General features: G+C 40.6%; 1 protein-coding gene across 9 annotated transcripts in view; it reads left to right on the forward strand.

The window, feature by feature from the left end:
• Positions 1–16,185, forward strand: part of meig1 (meiosis/spermiogenesis associated 1) — a 26,988-nt gene extending 10,803 nt beyond the window's left edge. Inside the window, exons 1-4 of one of the 9 annotated variants that reach the window (XM_008121453.3) lie at positions 1,579–1,821; positions 3,780–3,912; positions 7,649–7,814; positions 10,710–16,185. In XM_008121453.3, the coding sequence (XP_008119660.1) occupies positions 3,788–3,912; positions 7,649–7,814; positions 10,710–10,838 (420 nt within the window). In that variant the 5' untranslated portion in view covers positions 1,579–1,821; positions 3,780–3,787 and the 3' untranslated portion in view covers positions 10,839–16,185. The other 8 variants (XM_003227986.4, XM_008121451.3, XM_008121452.3 and 5 more) reach the window with 8 other exon arrangements.
• Positions 16,186–16,587: the final 402 nt, after the last annotated feature.

The raw sequence follows: 16,587 nt of genomic DNA on the forward strand, positions 1-16,587 counted from the left end.
TGTAGATTTATATAATCCAGTTCAAAGCAGATAATGTGGATTATCTCTTTTGATAATCTGGATTATATAGCAATGTAGAAAGGGCCAAAACAGAATGGAAGTGCTATTATTGTAGTGTGCAAAAAAGGTCTGTGGCCCCTTTTACATTGCCATATAAAATTCTGATTATCTACTTAGAACTGGTTTATATGGCAGTGTGGACTCATGTAATCCAGTTCAAAGCAGATTATCTGGATTATATGGCAGTGTAGAAGGGTCCTAACTCCGGCCCCATCCATATCACCATATAATCCTGATTATCTGCTTTGAACCAGATTATATGGCAGTGTAGACCTACAATCCAATTCAAATCAGATAATCTAGATTGTCTGCTTTGATAATCTGGATTATATGGCAGTGTAGAATGGGCCTCAATTTCATAGTAAAATCCGTTATGATTATATAGCATCTATACGGTCGAGTGAATGCAGTTTGACACCACTTTATCTGCTAATGGAATTATTAGAGTCCCCTCACTGAGGGAGGGCAGGATATAAATAAAGTATTATTATTATATATTCTACACTGCCATATGATCCTGATTATCAAAGCAGACAATCCACATTAACTGTTTTGCACTGGTTTATATGAATCTACATAGCCATATAATCTAGTTCAAACAGATAATCTGCATTTTACATGAGTGTAGAAAAGGCCAGAATTGTATTTTTCCAGAGTATGGAATCCTGGAAATTGTCGTTTGGAGAGGCACCAGCACTCTTTGGCAGAGGCAGCTAGAAATCTTTTGAAACTACGCCACCATCTACACTGCCATATACAATCCAGTTTATGTATTTTGAATTGGAATACAGTAGAGTCTCACTTATACAACATAAACAGGCCGGCAGAACGTTGGATAAGCGAATATGTTGGATAATAAGAAGGGATCAAGGAAAAGTCTATTAAACATCAAATTAGGTTATGATTTTACAAATTAAGCACCAAAACATTATGTTATACAACAAATTTGGCATTAAAGTAGTTCAATACGCAGTAATGCTATGTAGTAATTACTGTATTTACGAATTTAGCACCAAAATATCACAATGTATTGAAAACATTGACTACAAAAATGCGTTGGATATTCCAGAATGTTGGATGAATGTTGGATAAGTGAGACTCTACTGTATATGGATTTTATATGTCAATGCAAATGGCTTCTCCAATGCAAATGGGCTCTGGCTGTGGCGCAGGCTGGAGAGCAAGCCAGCTGTAACCAGCTGCAATGAATCACTCTGACCCGGAGGTCATGTGTTCGAGGCCCGCTTGGAGCCTATGTTTGTCTTGTCTTTGTTTTATGTTAAAAGGCATTGAATGTTTGCCTATATGTGTATTGTGATCCGCCCTGAGTCCCCTTCGGGGTGAGAAGGGTGGAATATAAATGCTGTTCCCTGCAGAGGGCTGAGGGCCCTTCCGCACAGCCATATAACCCAGAGAATCCACAATATTTGCTTTGAACTGGGTTATCTGAGTCCATACTGCCATGTAATCCAGTTCAATGTGTGTAGAAGAGCCCTGACTCTACTAGGAGGCCACTCCAGAAGCGCTGGCAGTTAATCAAAGAACGAATCAAGAGCGCATGCGCAACGTGTCGCAGGCGATTGGCCGCTTTGGACAGCGCCTTTCCAAATCAGCCAGGGGAGACGCGGCGGCCCCTGAAGCGTTTCCTATTGGTTCAACGGAAGCTGGGAGCAGGACACGCTCCAGGTTGCGAAGCAACCCACCACAGTGGCTGGGTCTGTGGTGAGGGAGGGAGCAAAGCGACGTCGGAGCTGGCGCGAGGTGCGCGCAGAGCAGAGGGGCGGTTGTTTGAGGTCTCCAGCGGTGGTTCCACGGCGGCAGAGAATTGGCTTTGTCTGCTTGTGAAACGCTGAAAGCCGACTCAGCGGGAAAGGAACCGCGACGGCGGGGTGTGTGCCTGTGTATTGATAAACTGGGTGTTTATGTTTCCCCCTCACAGAGGACTGTCATTGATTGGCTGGTCCTCTAGTCCCGCCCCCTGTCACTCAGTTTCCCGGAGCAACGTCCTTGGTCTTTATTGCACATGGCGGTGGCTCATAGTCATCCCTATTTTGACCATAAAGACGCGCAGAACTTCCTCCGTCCCGCAGAAGTGAGGTGTAGGACAAGAATGGGCAAGCCTGGCTTTCCAGCTGCAGATTCAATCATCCCTCATTTTTTGGTTTTGCTGATGAGCATTGCAATGAGGTGTTTTCAAGCCATGTACAATTGAAACCTGGGACAGTCTGTGGATATGGAGGTCCAACTGTACAATCCCAGGACTCTCCTGAGATTATAGATTATGCTTCTTTTTAAGCTATTTTCCCACTGGTGGGGTTAGCATTGTGACTGTCGTTTCCACAGGGCTTTGTTTTGGGCATCCTCAGGTCTCAGGTTGGCAGCACGCATGTTTGCGTTGATGGTGTCCATCCATCTTTTCTTTGGCCGTCTGCTTGGTCACCATCCCACGTTCTCCAAATGCAAAACTCTTTGTGTTACTGATGTTAGTTCTCTTCTCATTATATGGCTGTACCACTGTAGTCTTGCCTCCTGTATTTTCTTGCTGGTCGCTTTCATTTCTAGTCTTTGACAGATTTGGCACATGGTTGAGAAGCGTCAAGCCAAGTGTCCATCTCAGCATTGTCATTTCCAATGTGTTAATGGTGTGTTCATGTTTCTTAGGCCCCGTCCACACAGCTGTATAAAATCCACATTGAACTGCATTATATGGCAGTGTGGACACAGATAATCCAGTTCAATTCAGAGACTGTGGATTATCTGCCTCGATATTCTGGGTTATATGACTGTGTAGAAGGGCCCTTTGTTGTTGGCCGGCTACTGGGCAAACAACTGAAGTGTAGATCTTAGCCTTGAGTTGTTCAGGCATTTTTGAGTTACACAGAGTGCCAGTAGATTGCCGCCATTTCAACCCAGCTGCATTTATTCGTGACCATATGTCTGCCATTGTGTTACCATCTATGGAGACTAGTGATCATAGGTATTTAAATTGGGTGGCCTCCTTTAGTGCTTTTCCATTAATTTGAATTGTTTTTCCAGTTTGAAGGCCACATTCCAGATTTTGGGTATGTTCGGTTGACATCCATTTTCACTATTGCTCCATGTCTGCAGTTGTTGTTGAAGTGCTACATGTTTTTGGTGGCCGAGTGCTATGTCATCTGCATATAGGAGTGTCCAGGGATGCATAATCTGCAAATCTGCTGTAGCAGTGTCCATGCAGAGTGTGAATAGTAATGGTGAGAGTCTTGATCCCTGATGCATGCCAACAATGATGTTGAAAGGTGGTGAAATCCCTGCAGGGCAGTGGACCATACTTGTTACAGATTATGCAGCATGGCAATAATAATATCCAGAGAGCAGGTAGTACATTCATTCTGGTCACCTTTGTTCCCCAAAAGGTGCACAGAACACATTCAGGTCCCTTCTACATTGCCCTTATATCCCAGGATCTGATCCCAGGTTATCTGCTTTGAACTGGAATATATGATTCTCCATTGCCATATAATCCAGGATAAGATGATAATCTGGGATGAGGCCCTAGGATATAAGGACAGTATAGAAGGGGACTCAGAGTTTCCACAGTCAAAAACCAGATTCTCCCTTTTTTTCTAGAGCTTCATTAAGTTATTCATATATATTTTTTGCTCAAGAAAATGGTGAGTTTATGGCACAGTAAGTGATGTTATTTACATTTATCATATTCTGTCTCTTTGTTTCTTCAGCAGCTCTAATGGAAAGCCCGGTTATGTTCATGGATAGTAAGGATGTATCCTCTGCAGCCTTCTCTGGAGAAACAAATATGATAGATGAACCTGGTACTTCTTTCAGTAGAGAAACAGGTGGCCTTGAAGACATGTAAGTGGTGGTTATATATGATTTTCAAGTCAATCTGTGAGTAAGTCCACATTCACTCTTTGCTGAGAGATCAGTGACATATATTATTTAAATATATTTATCACATCCCAAGAGATAAATATGAGCAGTGAATGTTTGTTATTTGGATTACTGTATATGTATTTTCTTAATCTCTGTGTGTCATGGTAGATAACACTATGTAACACAATTTTTTGTTCCTGGGATATAAATGTCATTTTCAAATGGGTTCTATCATAAAAACATGGAAACAATTTATTAAACTGCAAAAACTTTGTTTTTGTAGGACACCCTGTAGCACATTTTGCTATAATTCTTAATGAATATCTCATAGATCCGCAACCAATTCAACATAGTTTGTGGCAGCCACAAAACAAAGTTTCTGAAGTAGAACAACTACTTTCAAAGTAAGTATTGCACAATTTAACAGGAAATAATATTTTCAAATCAGGAACAAATTTTGTTACATAGTGTAATGAAAAAGCAAGGGTTTTTTATTTATTTCCTTGCAATACATGTGCCTTCTCTGAATAACTGCTGAACAGACATTGGGAGGGAGAAGGTCTCTGGGTTAGAATAACTTCTTGGGAAGAGGCAGCAATACACTTGTGGTAAACACTTGTGTATTGTAAAAGGTTTTCATGGCCAGAATCAATTCAGAGGATCTTATTGTTGTTACTGTGTATCACTGTACATGACAGTTTACAAGTAACACAACAATATAAAAGTTCCCTGCTATCATGCTTGCAATCTAAAAAGGATATGACACAAAAAGAAAAGACGATGAAACATGGGAGGCAATAAAGTCCAGCAATACTATTCTTCTGTGGCTCAGAGGCCACAAAATGGAACGAAGGCCTTTCCTTTGCTTCTAGGCCTAGACATGATGGAGCTATGCTTGCCTCTCTCTCTGTCTCTGAGACCAAGGCCTTTGGTTTAGAGAGGGAAGGCCCTTCATCTGCTTCTGGGCCTAGGCATGATGGAGCTATGCCTGCCTCTCCTCTTCCTCCAAGGCCAGGGCAGTCGCAGTTGGGATGGAGATTATAGTGGCTTTCATACCATTTTCCAAAATTTTGTCAACAAAATTAGATTATAGACGGTCCCAGGCAGAGTACAAAAACATAATTGACAACTGTACTTGCTTATGCATACATTATATAAATGCACCCTCCCACTATCTTTTACTGCCATTCCTCTGGCCAAGAAGTGGGAGGCAGCCAGCCAAACACAACTCTATTGTGCCTATTGACTACATCTTATTTATTATTACATCTTGTTTACATTGTAAGTCTGATGGCAAATTAATGATTTAAGCCTTCGACAACACAATTAATGATTTGTTAGCCACTCTGAGAGCCTTTGTGGCTGAAGAACGAGGCTCTCTGGGATGGGGCTCGGTGGCACGGTTTTGCTGTGGCTCCAGTCCTTCCTGGAGGGTCGTTCCCAGATGGTGAAGCTGGGGGATACTTGCTCGGACCCCTGGCCATTGGCCTGTGGGGTCCCGCAAGGGTCTATTCTATCCCCCATGCTATTCAACATCTACATGAAACCGCTGGGAGAGGTCATCCGGAGTTTTGGAGGGCGTTGCCATCTCTACGCAGATGACACGCAAATCCACTACTCGTTTCCATCTAACTCCAAGGAAGCCCCTCGGATGCTGAACCAGTGCCTGGCCGCTGTGGCGGACTGGATGAGGAGGACAAGCTGAGGATCAATCCCGACAAGACAGAGGCCCTCCTGGTCAGTCGCTCGTCTGATCGGGGTATTGGGTGGCAGCCTGTGCTGGACGGGGTTGCACTCCCCCTGAAATCACAGGTCCGCAGTTTGGGGGTCCTCCTGGACTCAGCGCTGACACTTGAGGCGCAGGGGTCGGCGGTGGCCGGGAGGGCCTTCGCACAACTCAAACTTGTGCGCCAACTGCGACCATACCTCGTGAAGTCTGACTTGACCACGGTGGTGCATGCCTTAGTTACCTCTAGACTGGACTACTGTAATGCACTCTACGTGGGGCTTCCCTTGAAGACGGCCTGGAAATTACAACTGGTCCAGCGGTCGGCGGCCAGACTAATAACGGGGGCGAGTTACAGGGAGAGATCTACTCCCCTGTTTAAGGAGCTCCACTGGCTGCCGTTCATCTTCCGGTCCCAATTCAAGGTGCAGACCATCATTTATAAAGCCCTAAACGGTTTGGGACCCACCTACCTTCGTGACCGTATCTCCTATCATAAACCTGCCCGAGCCCTTCGATCGTCAGGGGAGGCTCTCCTGTCACCACTGCCAATATCTCAGGCCCGCCTTGTGGGAACAAGGGAGAGGGCCTTCTCTGCTGTGGCCCCCCGATTGTGGAACTCACTGCCCGGTGAGATTAGGCAAGCCCCCACACTAGCAGCCTTTAAGAAAGACCTGAAAACATGGCTCTTCCGTTGTGCCTTTGGAGAGTAATCACTTCATACATCCCTTTTGCTGCTCTCCTTCAATATTTGTCCTCCAGATCGCACCGCCACTTTATGATCCTGTCCTCTGTGGTTTTTACTCCTACTTCCTTTCTCACCTCGAGTTTTAATCTAGTGTTCATGTGGCCCGCCCTTGGTTTTATTGTTCTTTGACCTTGTTTAATGTAGTGTATATTTTCTTTTATTGTGTTGTTTAATGTGCTATGATTTGTTGTTCTATTATATTTTGTTATATTGTATTGTTCTGGGCATGGCCCCATGTAAGCCGCCCCGAGTCCCCATTGGGGAGATGGTGGCGGGGTATAAATAAAGATTATTATTATTATTATTATTATTATTATTATTATTATTATTATTATTTAAATACCCTAAATAAATAAATACTCACATTTACTCAAGTAATACACCATTGAATCTAATGTGCACCTAACCCAAACTGTCAAAACCCAGAAACCAGAAAAAGTATTTGCTCATGAATGTAATGTGCAGCAGCAAAAAGTGCACTCTTTGTAATATGGCCATTACAGTTGCTGCCTGCTTAGAATTTCTTCTTTAAAGGCAAAAGTGTTAGAACATCAAAACTTCCAGCAATGGAAAGAAAAATCTTGGGGTGCATTTATGCTGTATAATGAATTCACTTTAACTGCGTTGGTTCAATGCTATGGAGTCGTGGGGGCTGTAGCTTGACACAGTCTTGAGCTTCATCCACCAAAAAATGTGAGTGCTTCACCAAACTACAAATCCCAGGATTGCATAGCATTGAGCTATGACAATTAAATTATAAATGATATCTCTCAAATTAGAGCTCCTGGTCCCACTGAAGCAACTTATCCCTTTGATTTTGGCCCAGCACTAAGATTACCATATGACACAAATCTAATGTGCACCATAATTTTGGTAAGGTATTTTAGCCAAAAAAAGCTAAAGCTGGAGCACAAAACAAAATGTTAGGGAGCTTTGCATAGTTGGGGGGGGGGAGGGGGTTGCATAGTCCCTTGTTGCCCCCTCAGACATCTTTTATGGTGACAAAGAGAAAATGCTCATTCAATTCCAAAAGGCTCCCAAAGTGAGACAGAATTTTATTCCACAGATGTGTACCCTATGGAACTAATTTATGAAGATGCCAGTTTTATCATGAAATTCTTTGATGAGTATTCATAGATGTTTGAGTACCAAGGTTTCACATCCACATTAATGTGATACCTTCTTTTAGATCTCACTTTTTATGTCTGACTGTAATTTATTTAAAAAATTATTAATTACAGCAAATTGACTGGGAATGTTTCTGGAGAGTCCACCAGTATTAACACCAAGCCAAAATCCATCAAGCGTGCCAAAACGTGGTCAAATGAAGTTGAGAATCTGTATAGATTTCAGCAGGCTGGATACAGGGATGAAATTGAGTATAAACAAGTGAAGCATGTTGATATGGTAAGATCTGATAATTTGAAATATTACATTATTTAATGAAGAATCCTGTTGTTTTAAAAGAGATTTTGAGATTTTGCATCTCCCAGTTCAAAACCTTTAAAGTGTGCTCCTGCATATGTTTGCCCCATGTGTCATTTGACCACTGCGTTTTTGAGTTTCCATGTTAAGTGGTCAGTGTAGATATGCCCAGAAGTGCAGTAATGAAAAAGGACTAGGACTGCATTGATAAATAAGCATAAATGTAGATGAATATCCAAAAGTGAACAGTAGCCAGCACAATTACTCTATTTGTTCCCACAGCTTATGTATTTTGAAAAGTGACTCAGAAGTGCTTCCCAATGAAGGAAGGTCTGGACCAACTATTTCTGTCATGCATCCATAAAAATGGATTCCCTTAGCCTTTTAGAAACAATAACCAGTGCTTATTTTTTACTCTTAATCAATTAATAGGAATCATACTTATAATGGGTAATGGAAGAAAGATAATTGCTAGGATGGTAGCTGCATCTCCTTTAAATTCAGCCAGGCATAATATAGCATAGTAGTATTTGATCAAAGGACTGCATGCAGATGCTTTTGCCAGATATGGTGATGTGGCCATGTCTCTCTTTAGTTGCAATGAATCTGGACTCGGGAATGTTATTGGAATACTTTGATGTCTATTCTTTAAACACTATGCATTGACTATTTGATGTGTTTCTCTTCAGAGGCACTTAATGCTGGAATCAGGTATACACATAGGCCCTGTAGCATGTCACTCTAAGAATATAAAGAAACAACTCCAATATGTTCTTTCCAGGTAAATGTCCCATGCAGTTGTAGTCACCAAGCAGCACTGAGATTTACAATGGGATTTACACAAACTGATTTTTTTTCAGAGAATTTATCACCCTTAGAATGTGTCCTTTGATTCCTTTAGTCATCATGGCGATCTGATGAGATTTTATTTGAAAACAAAATCAGATAAGATCACATGCATATGCCACCAAACTCTCTTAACATTATGGGCTCTTCTGTTTTTATCAAAGCAGATTTTACCACAAACATTTGCATAAGAAACATTTGAGCCCTAAATGTACTAGAAAGTATCCTTTACTAATTGGGATGAACAGCCCACAAGCCCCATGAATACTGGTCATAAGACTTGGTAAAACAGTCAAATATTGTAGGACTGAAGGTTTGGCTTTGTTCACTTTGGTTGTCCGTATAATTTTAATGTTTATGGAAGCCACTGCTATAGCTCAAGTCTTACAAGGGAAGAAACAAAATGTTTGAAACATTTTATTTTATGAAGCTGGCATGAGAGGTGATAGGGTTGAAAAGGGAAGAACGCTTTTTCCTTTTCTTACCTGTCAGCAATCTGTGCTCTTCAATGGGTGTTGTGTGTGTGTGTGTGTGTGTATTCTTGTTTTTAAAAAGTGTTATTTTTGTTTTTAAGCAAACCCTGAGATCTTCCCATTTTCTTGGCATCGTCATAGTGTGCAATAAGTGGACACTTTTCAATTACATAAGTTGAAATTACATACTCAAGATAAAAATATCTGCTATTTGTATATAGGGCAGGGGTAGGGGATTTGTGTCCCTCTAAATGTTCTTGAGCTGTACTTCCTCACAGCACTGTTCAGCATAGGCAATGATGAGGATGCTCCGGGTTGCTATTCAAGAACACACTGAGGGCTCCATTATTCCCATTTTGATATAGAACACAAGGACTCCTTTTGTTGCTATTTGTGGGGTTTGGAACCTGCTCTTTATGCAGTAGCCCCATTTCCCTGGTCACAGGAAGAACATGAAAAGGAAGCACAATAAAATCGCAGTGGTCAATCTTATTCAATGTGAGTAGGGAAAAAACCATTTAGAGTCAGAATAGTTGGATCTTAAACACCTGGCTGGATGAATTGATTTGTGATTCTTAAAATGTATTCATCAAGGTTTACCTCCTTCAAAATGATTTTCCAGAGCTGAAAACACCACAACTGAAAAATAGTATCAGGCTTCCTTTGTAATGATTTAAAGTCTATTTGTTTAAACTGGGTCACATAAATTCCAAGTTCAACAGAACTGCATGCAGTGAGAGAGAAATAAAGGGAAGTGGAAAATTACCTAGTTTCCAGTTCCACCTAAAGATAACTGATCTGTGGGATTCAAGCCATTTTTCATTAGTATATAGCCAGGCTGTGGCGCAGCTGGCTAGTAACCAGCTGCAATAAATCACTACTGACCGAGAGGTCATGAGTTCAAAGCCTGGGTCGGGTTATGCCCCCGACCATTAAATAGCCCGGCTTGCTGTTGACCTATTCAGCCCCGAAAGACAGTTGCATCTGTCAAGTAGGGAAATTTAGGTACGCTTTATGCGGGAGGCTAACTAATTTACAACACCATAAAACTGCCAGCAAAACACGAGGAAAGGAATGAGGAAATACAGCTACTAGTGGACGGTGAAGCAACAGCTCCCCCTGTGGTCGGAATCGTGAAGCTGGAAAAATGTTAAATGCCTTTGTGTCTGTCTATACTGTATGTTGTTTGTCTGTTGGCATTGAATGTTTGCCATATATGTGTTCATTGTAATCTGCCCTGAGTCCCTTTCAGGGTGAGAAGGGTGGAATATAAATACTGTAAATAAATAAATAAATAAATACGAATGGACTAGCTAAGGAAATGCATGTGTAGTGCCCATATTTGCATGTCTTTCCCTCTAACTGGATTGAAGTGTGTATTTGTAGGGATTTGCTACATGATAGGTAACAGAATTCATATATTTAAGCAGTTTTATGAAAGAAAGAATTTTCACCCTAGTAATTGTTTGTGCAATGTATTTATGGATTTATTTAAATTAAATGTGTATTTTGCTAGCCATTTAAAATGGCATTCCCCCCTTTGTTATTCTGTATATAGGTTGAAAGGTGGCCGGAAACTGGATTTGTGAAGAAACTCCAAAGAAGGGACAATACTTTCTATTATTACGACAAGGAAAGAGAATGTGAAGACAAAGAAGTCCATAAAGTGAAAGTTTATGCTTACTAATTTTTGTTACAGTTCAGTATATTTGTTTTGGTGGGGATTTTTTTTAGCTGAAAGGTTTTGAAATTATTTTATTGCAGTTATAAATGAAATTGAAAGCATTAAAAGCATTTTTGAGTCTAAATTGATCAGATTTTAATTATATCCTTACTTTCTCTTTTCAAGAAATATCCATAGAATTGGAGTACATAGACTGTGCCGTTATCACAAACAAAAGCTCAATTTAGGGAACAGTGATTCAACTGCTATATATGTTAATATATGTCTCATCAGCCCATTTAAATATTTTTTCTTTTCTATAGATATCAATGATGTTTTTTAATGGAGGGCATGCCTGCGGGATTTTAAATGATTTACCAGAATTGCTGTTGATGATGAGTTTTTTAGTAGTGTTGTTGAGTGCAACTTTTGCCACTAGAAAGATAGATAATATGTATTCTTATTTGGAAGATTACATAGTTCCATAATGAATACAGTTGGCCCCTTGTATCCATGGATTATGCAGTCCCCACATTCAACTAGCCACAGCTTGAAAATATATGTTTAATCCAAAAAGTGAACCTTTTACTATGGAATTTTATATAGTAAGTCTTCAGCATCCATGGAGTTTGATATCCTTAGAGGAACCTGGACCCAAACACCAGTGGATGGCAAGGGCCCACTGTACCATTACTCGGGGTGGCTTGCATAAGAAAAACAATCATACATTTAAAACACAATATAATAACATAGTTATAAAATAACATCACATGACAGTTATTAAAACCAAGACATCAATTGTTATGTACAAAGGGTGATTAGTGCAAAACTCTGAGTAAAGTCCATGAGTAAAAATAGAGAGGGGGGGGGAGGACAAGGAACCAATCGTGTTAAAACACTAAAACCTATAAAATGGGGGGGGGGCAATATTCAAGTGCAACACCATTTGAAAACGAGATACATGGCTGGTGGCCTCTTCACTCAAAAGCACACTGAAATATCCATGTTTTTAGACTCCGGCGGAAGGTGGACAGTGAAAAAGCCAGTCTAATGGGGAGTGAGTTCCAGAGTCGGGGAGCCACTACGGAGAAGGCCCTCTCTCGTCCCCACCAACCGTGCTTGAAACGGAGGTGGGAGCAATAGAAGCCCCCCCCCCCCCCGGGATGATCTTAGGGCCTGTGTGGGTTCTTAGGGGAGGAGGCGATCATGGAGATAAGCAGGTCCCAAACTGTTTAGGGCTTTGTAGGTGATAACTTGCACCTTGAATTGGGCCCAGAAACTTATCAGTAGCCAGTGTGGCTGCTTAAACAGGAGGGTTGTCCACTCTCTGTAGCTAGCTCCAGTTATTAATCTGGCTGCTTATCTTTGTACTAGCTGTAGTTTCAGAACCGTCTTCAAGAGCAGCCCCATGTAGAGTGCATTGCAGTAATCCAGTCTGGAGGTAACTAAGGCGTGGACCACCATGACCAAGTCAGACTTCACAAGGTACGGTCGCAGCTGGCACATGAGCTTTAACTGTGCAAAAGCCCTCCTGGCCACCACCGACACCTGAGCATCAAGCGTCAGTGCTGAGTCCAGGAGAACCCCCAGACTGCGGACCTGCATCCTCACGGGGAGTGTGTCCCCATCGAGCACAGGTTGCCACCCTATGCCCCGATCAGCCACACGACTGACCTGGAGGACCTCTGTCTTGTCAGGATTAAGCTTCAGTTTGTTGGCCCTCATCCAGTCCATCACAGTGGCCATTATTAGAGAGCATATGAGTTGTATGTCCTCCTGCTTCTATGTATTATGTTTTAATATAGTGGAGTTTGAAATCTACCATAGTGTATTTTACACAGGACAGCTAAAAGCAAGATGGATAGGACCAATTACTTACATTATTATAGTGTTCATAAGGCCGGAACACATTTGGATATATTAAGGGTTTGTCTCCACTTCCTTAGAGGATATCTGCACAGCACCAAGTTCAAAACCTTTTATAAGAAAAATATGCATATGGATATACATGAGTGGTATTGGATGCAAAATACTTCAGATAATAGGGCAGCCATGCCCACCCATAATCTAAGGGCCTGGGTGTATTCCATGTGATTGTCGATTGCTCTGCAGTATCTAGAGAATTACTTATCATGAATACTTGTTCTTGTATTTGCAGAAGAACAATCCACCCCCAGGTCAGGTGATTCAAGCTAAGTTCTGAACAAGTGGTTGAGATGCATTTAGGAAGATGCTGTGATTTTCTTTAAACTTTCTTTCAGTTCCTTAAGCAAGTTCAGTTCTGTTTGAATGGAGCTGGGAAGATACCTCTATTTTCTGTCGATATTCCTTCAGTTCTATAAGATAAATACTATCAGGAGTTTTAAACCAGGCTATCTAAACTGAGGAAAAGACAGAAGAGTCAAAGAACATAATTGCAACAAAAAAAAAAACTTTGGACACCCACCTCTGATGAGGGGAATAGCCCATGAGATTGTGGATTCCTCCCCTGCTCATCCAAGAAGAGCCCTCATTGAGTACACATGTATTTTGACATGTAAGAGTGCTCTTTAGTCTATGCCCTGTGTTTTCAGAGTGGTTTGAGTATACTTTTGCTCATGGCTTCATTCCACTTAGTTTTAAACACTGTTGGCTAGATTTATACAGGATGAATCGATCGGATTCATCAGAATCGATCGTATTCCACACCAACCTTTGCCTATATCTAGGCAGCTGACCATGACTTGCTAGAATGAAAAAACACTTGCAGTTAGACAGCAGGCACTAACTACCTCTTATTGAACAAAAAAGTATTTTTAAAAGCCTCCAAAACCTTGATTTTTAGCTAATGCTTAACAGGTGTCCTAATGACAAATGAACAAAGATTGGAGGACTAGAAACATTGGCTCAGTCCTATATAAGCTACAGGCAAAAGGCTGCAATTCCTTTCTGTCTTTGCCAGTACATCTGGAAGACCATCAGCTGCTGATCTGACTCTGTGTCTTCATTTCTACCCACCCACATGTTTTGGGTTGAACAAACTTTTGTGAGTGTAGAAGAAGAAACTTTTGTTTAGATCAAGGTGTCTGCTCGAAGGTTCAGATCTGAATATGTTTACCCAAATTTGTCCCAATTATATGTGTTGTCCCATAAAAACCATCTGTAGCATTCTTATTGCTTAAAGCAGTTCAGTTGGAAACAAAATAATGGAAAATGTCACAATAAAACAGGTTTAATGTTAGGATACAATGTAAAATGTTATTTTGGAGAACCTGTATTGGTTCAGTACCTGCAAGGATCTCTCCTGCAATGCAGTTATGCCTGAGAAACAAAACAAGAAATTTGGCTGACATTGTCGGCTAACAAGATAAAAGACTGTCCTCAGCTTTTGTGCAGTTGAGCACTAGTAAACAGCATATCATTTGCTCTCTCATAACCAAATCCTTTCTTTTAGATCCAGCTGTATAATTGAACTGTTTAGAATTAGATCTATCAGATATTGCTACATGAGTTCCAAAGTGTCATGATGACATGGTTTAGAATGAATAAAATATAAAGCTGGTTTAAATGTAACTGTGAATTATGGGATACAGTGTTCATGTATAGTCATTGCCAAATTCTCATTGAATCATCTGTCATTGTGGAGTCTGTGCATCATCCAGAGATCAGCACCTCAGGGAGAACCAGGGAAAAGAAAAGGACAAATCAAACCTTTTCAGGTGAGCCCATCTGTCAACAGAGCAGACACTTTGCATGGCAAAGATTACACATTTCACTCCTAACAACTCTAGTAAAAATAATCTCAACAGGGAGAGCCTAAAAGAATACTTTTCCAACAAAGATAGGTTTTTCAGATCAAGGGAGGCAAGACTGAACTAGGTGGATAACTAATCTGATTTATCATTGTGTGTTCATATGCAGCCTTGGGGCACATTAATGATCTGCCAACTGTTATAATCTCAATGTAGCATTGACCAATTCCAAGTTGCCACAGTGAAAACATCTATGTAATATTCCTGTCCCTATGTTGATTTCAGTTTTGTTTTCTACAGCACTCTTTGCAAGAGAGTGTATGTGCTGGCTAATAATTGACCATTTAATTGTAAATCACCTGGACTATGATTAGTCCAACAAGATAAAAAATTCAGTTAAAAACAGATATTTATAAACAAGCATTGAGGTAAGCCAGTGGAAAACTACAGAACACAATCTAACAAAGAAGATACAGTATTAGGATACCTAGAGCAAGAAACACATTTTCCAAAAAAAGAAAAAAACGAGAAGAAATTTTACAATTACTATTAACAAGTCTACTCTGGATTGCAGCGTGATACACCCTAGTTCCAAGTGTAATTCTACCTGCCCTGAAGACTAAACATTCCACCTCTGTTCAAATCTTACTAGCCCAAACATCCCATGTAGTTCAGTGACATGTAATTCTTGTGTTAGATTTCAATCATTACTTAATTATGACAGCTTGAAAACTACAACAACCTATAGAAACTTGCATGAAAGAATAATATCCTCATATCAGTATACACATAATGTAGTACTTTTTGCATCACCTTAACTAACACAAGTTTCTAAGAAAAATATTTAGGCAGCAAAAATATAACTGTGTTGAGAAATAAAATTATTCCATGCATGTGTGAATATGTCCTAGATTATAACTTTGAAGTGAAAACGAAAGGTTAAGTTATTGAGATTGTACTAAAAATAGTATTCCCTCATCATCTGGAGTTAAGAATTGATCACACAAAACAACCAAACCACTGAAACACCTTTTTTCTTCAGAATACATTAGTGAAACAATGAGAAAAATAATCTTCTCAAAAGAAAATGCTTTGTAATAATCAGATTTACTTTGGGAAGTGTTAATGTGGGATTTGTGTATTGGTAGTGTTTAAATGAAATTTGTGTCTTGCCTGTATTGCATACTGATTGTATCATCCAGAGTGTAACATAGTCTGGAAAGAGTTAATTCCTAAGAAGCTGTGAGGTCCTTGATGTGTGGCTGGAGCTGGGGAGTATCCAGACACAAGTGTGTATGCATTATTTATTTATTTATTTACAGTATTTATATTCCGCTCTTCTCACCCCGGAGGGGACTCAGGGCGGATCACATTACACATATAAGGCAAACATTGCCTTTAACATAGAACAAGACAAACGTGGGGCTCCGAGCTGGCCTCGAACTCATGACCTCTTGGTCAGAGTGATTTGTTGCAGCTGGTTGCTCAACAGCCTGCGCCACAGCCCGGCCCCCTGATTGCATCAGTTCTGTTCTGAGTTGAGTCGAGTACTGTCTGCTGAGAAGTCAAGTCCTGTGTCCATTGTCTTCAAGTCTGTTTGTATTTATTACTGCTTTCAGTAAAACTTGTATATAGTTTTACCATCGTCTCTGATGTCTCTTCGTTCTGCGTTCCACTGATTCCATCCAACTACTGCTGCGCTGAGTAGTGGATCAAATAGACTTGGGCTGCTCTCCAAAATGGTAAACTCCCTGGAATTCTTTACATGATAGGCCAAGAATGGCAACTGTGTTACCTCCACTTTTTATTTTTACTTGAAATCTGCTGTGCTGTTGGATTTGGAGATGTGAATGTCAGTTCAAGTGGTTGCTCAGAGAAGTCACTGAATGTTCATGGGCAAATCATTACTCATCACCCCAAGCTATCTCAAATAATTTTTGTAAAGGATATAATGCTACTCTGGATTTTTTGCATTAAGGATGAGATACGGAAGTGTACATAGCTGAAATGTCTATCATTTTGTTTAACGTGAACTACTTGTT

This window comes from Anolis carolinensis, chromosome 5, assembly GCF_035594765.1.
Source record: "Anolis carolinensis isolate JA03-04 chromosome 5, rAnoCar3.1.pri, whole genome shotgun sequence".
NCBI classification, from domain to species: domain Eukaryota; kingdom Metazoa; phylum Chordata; class Lepidosauria; order Squamata; family Dactyloidae; genus Anolis; species Anolis carolinensis.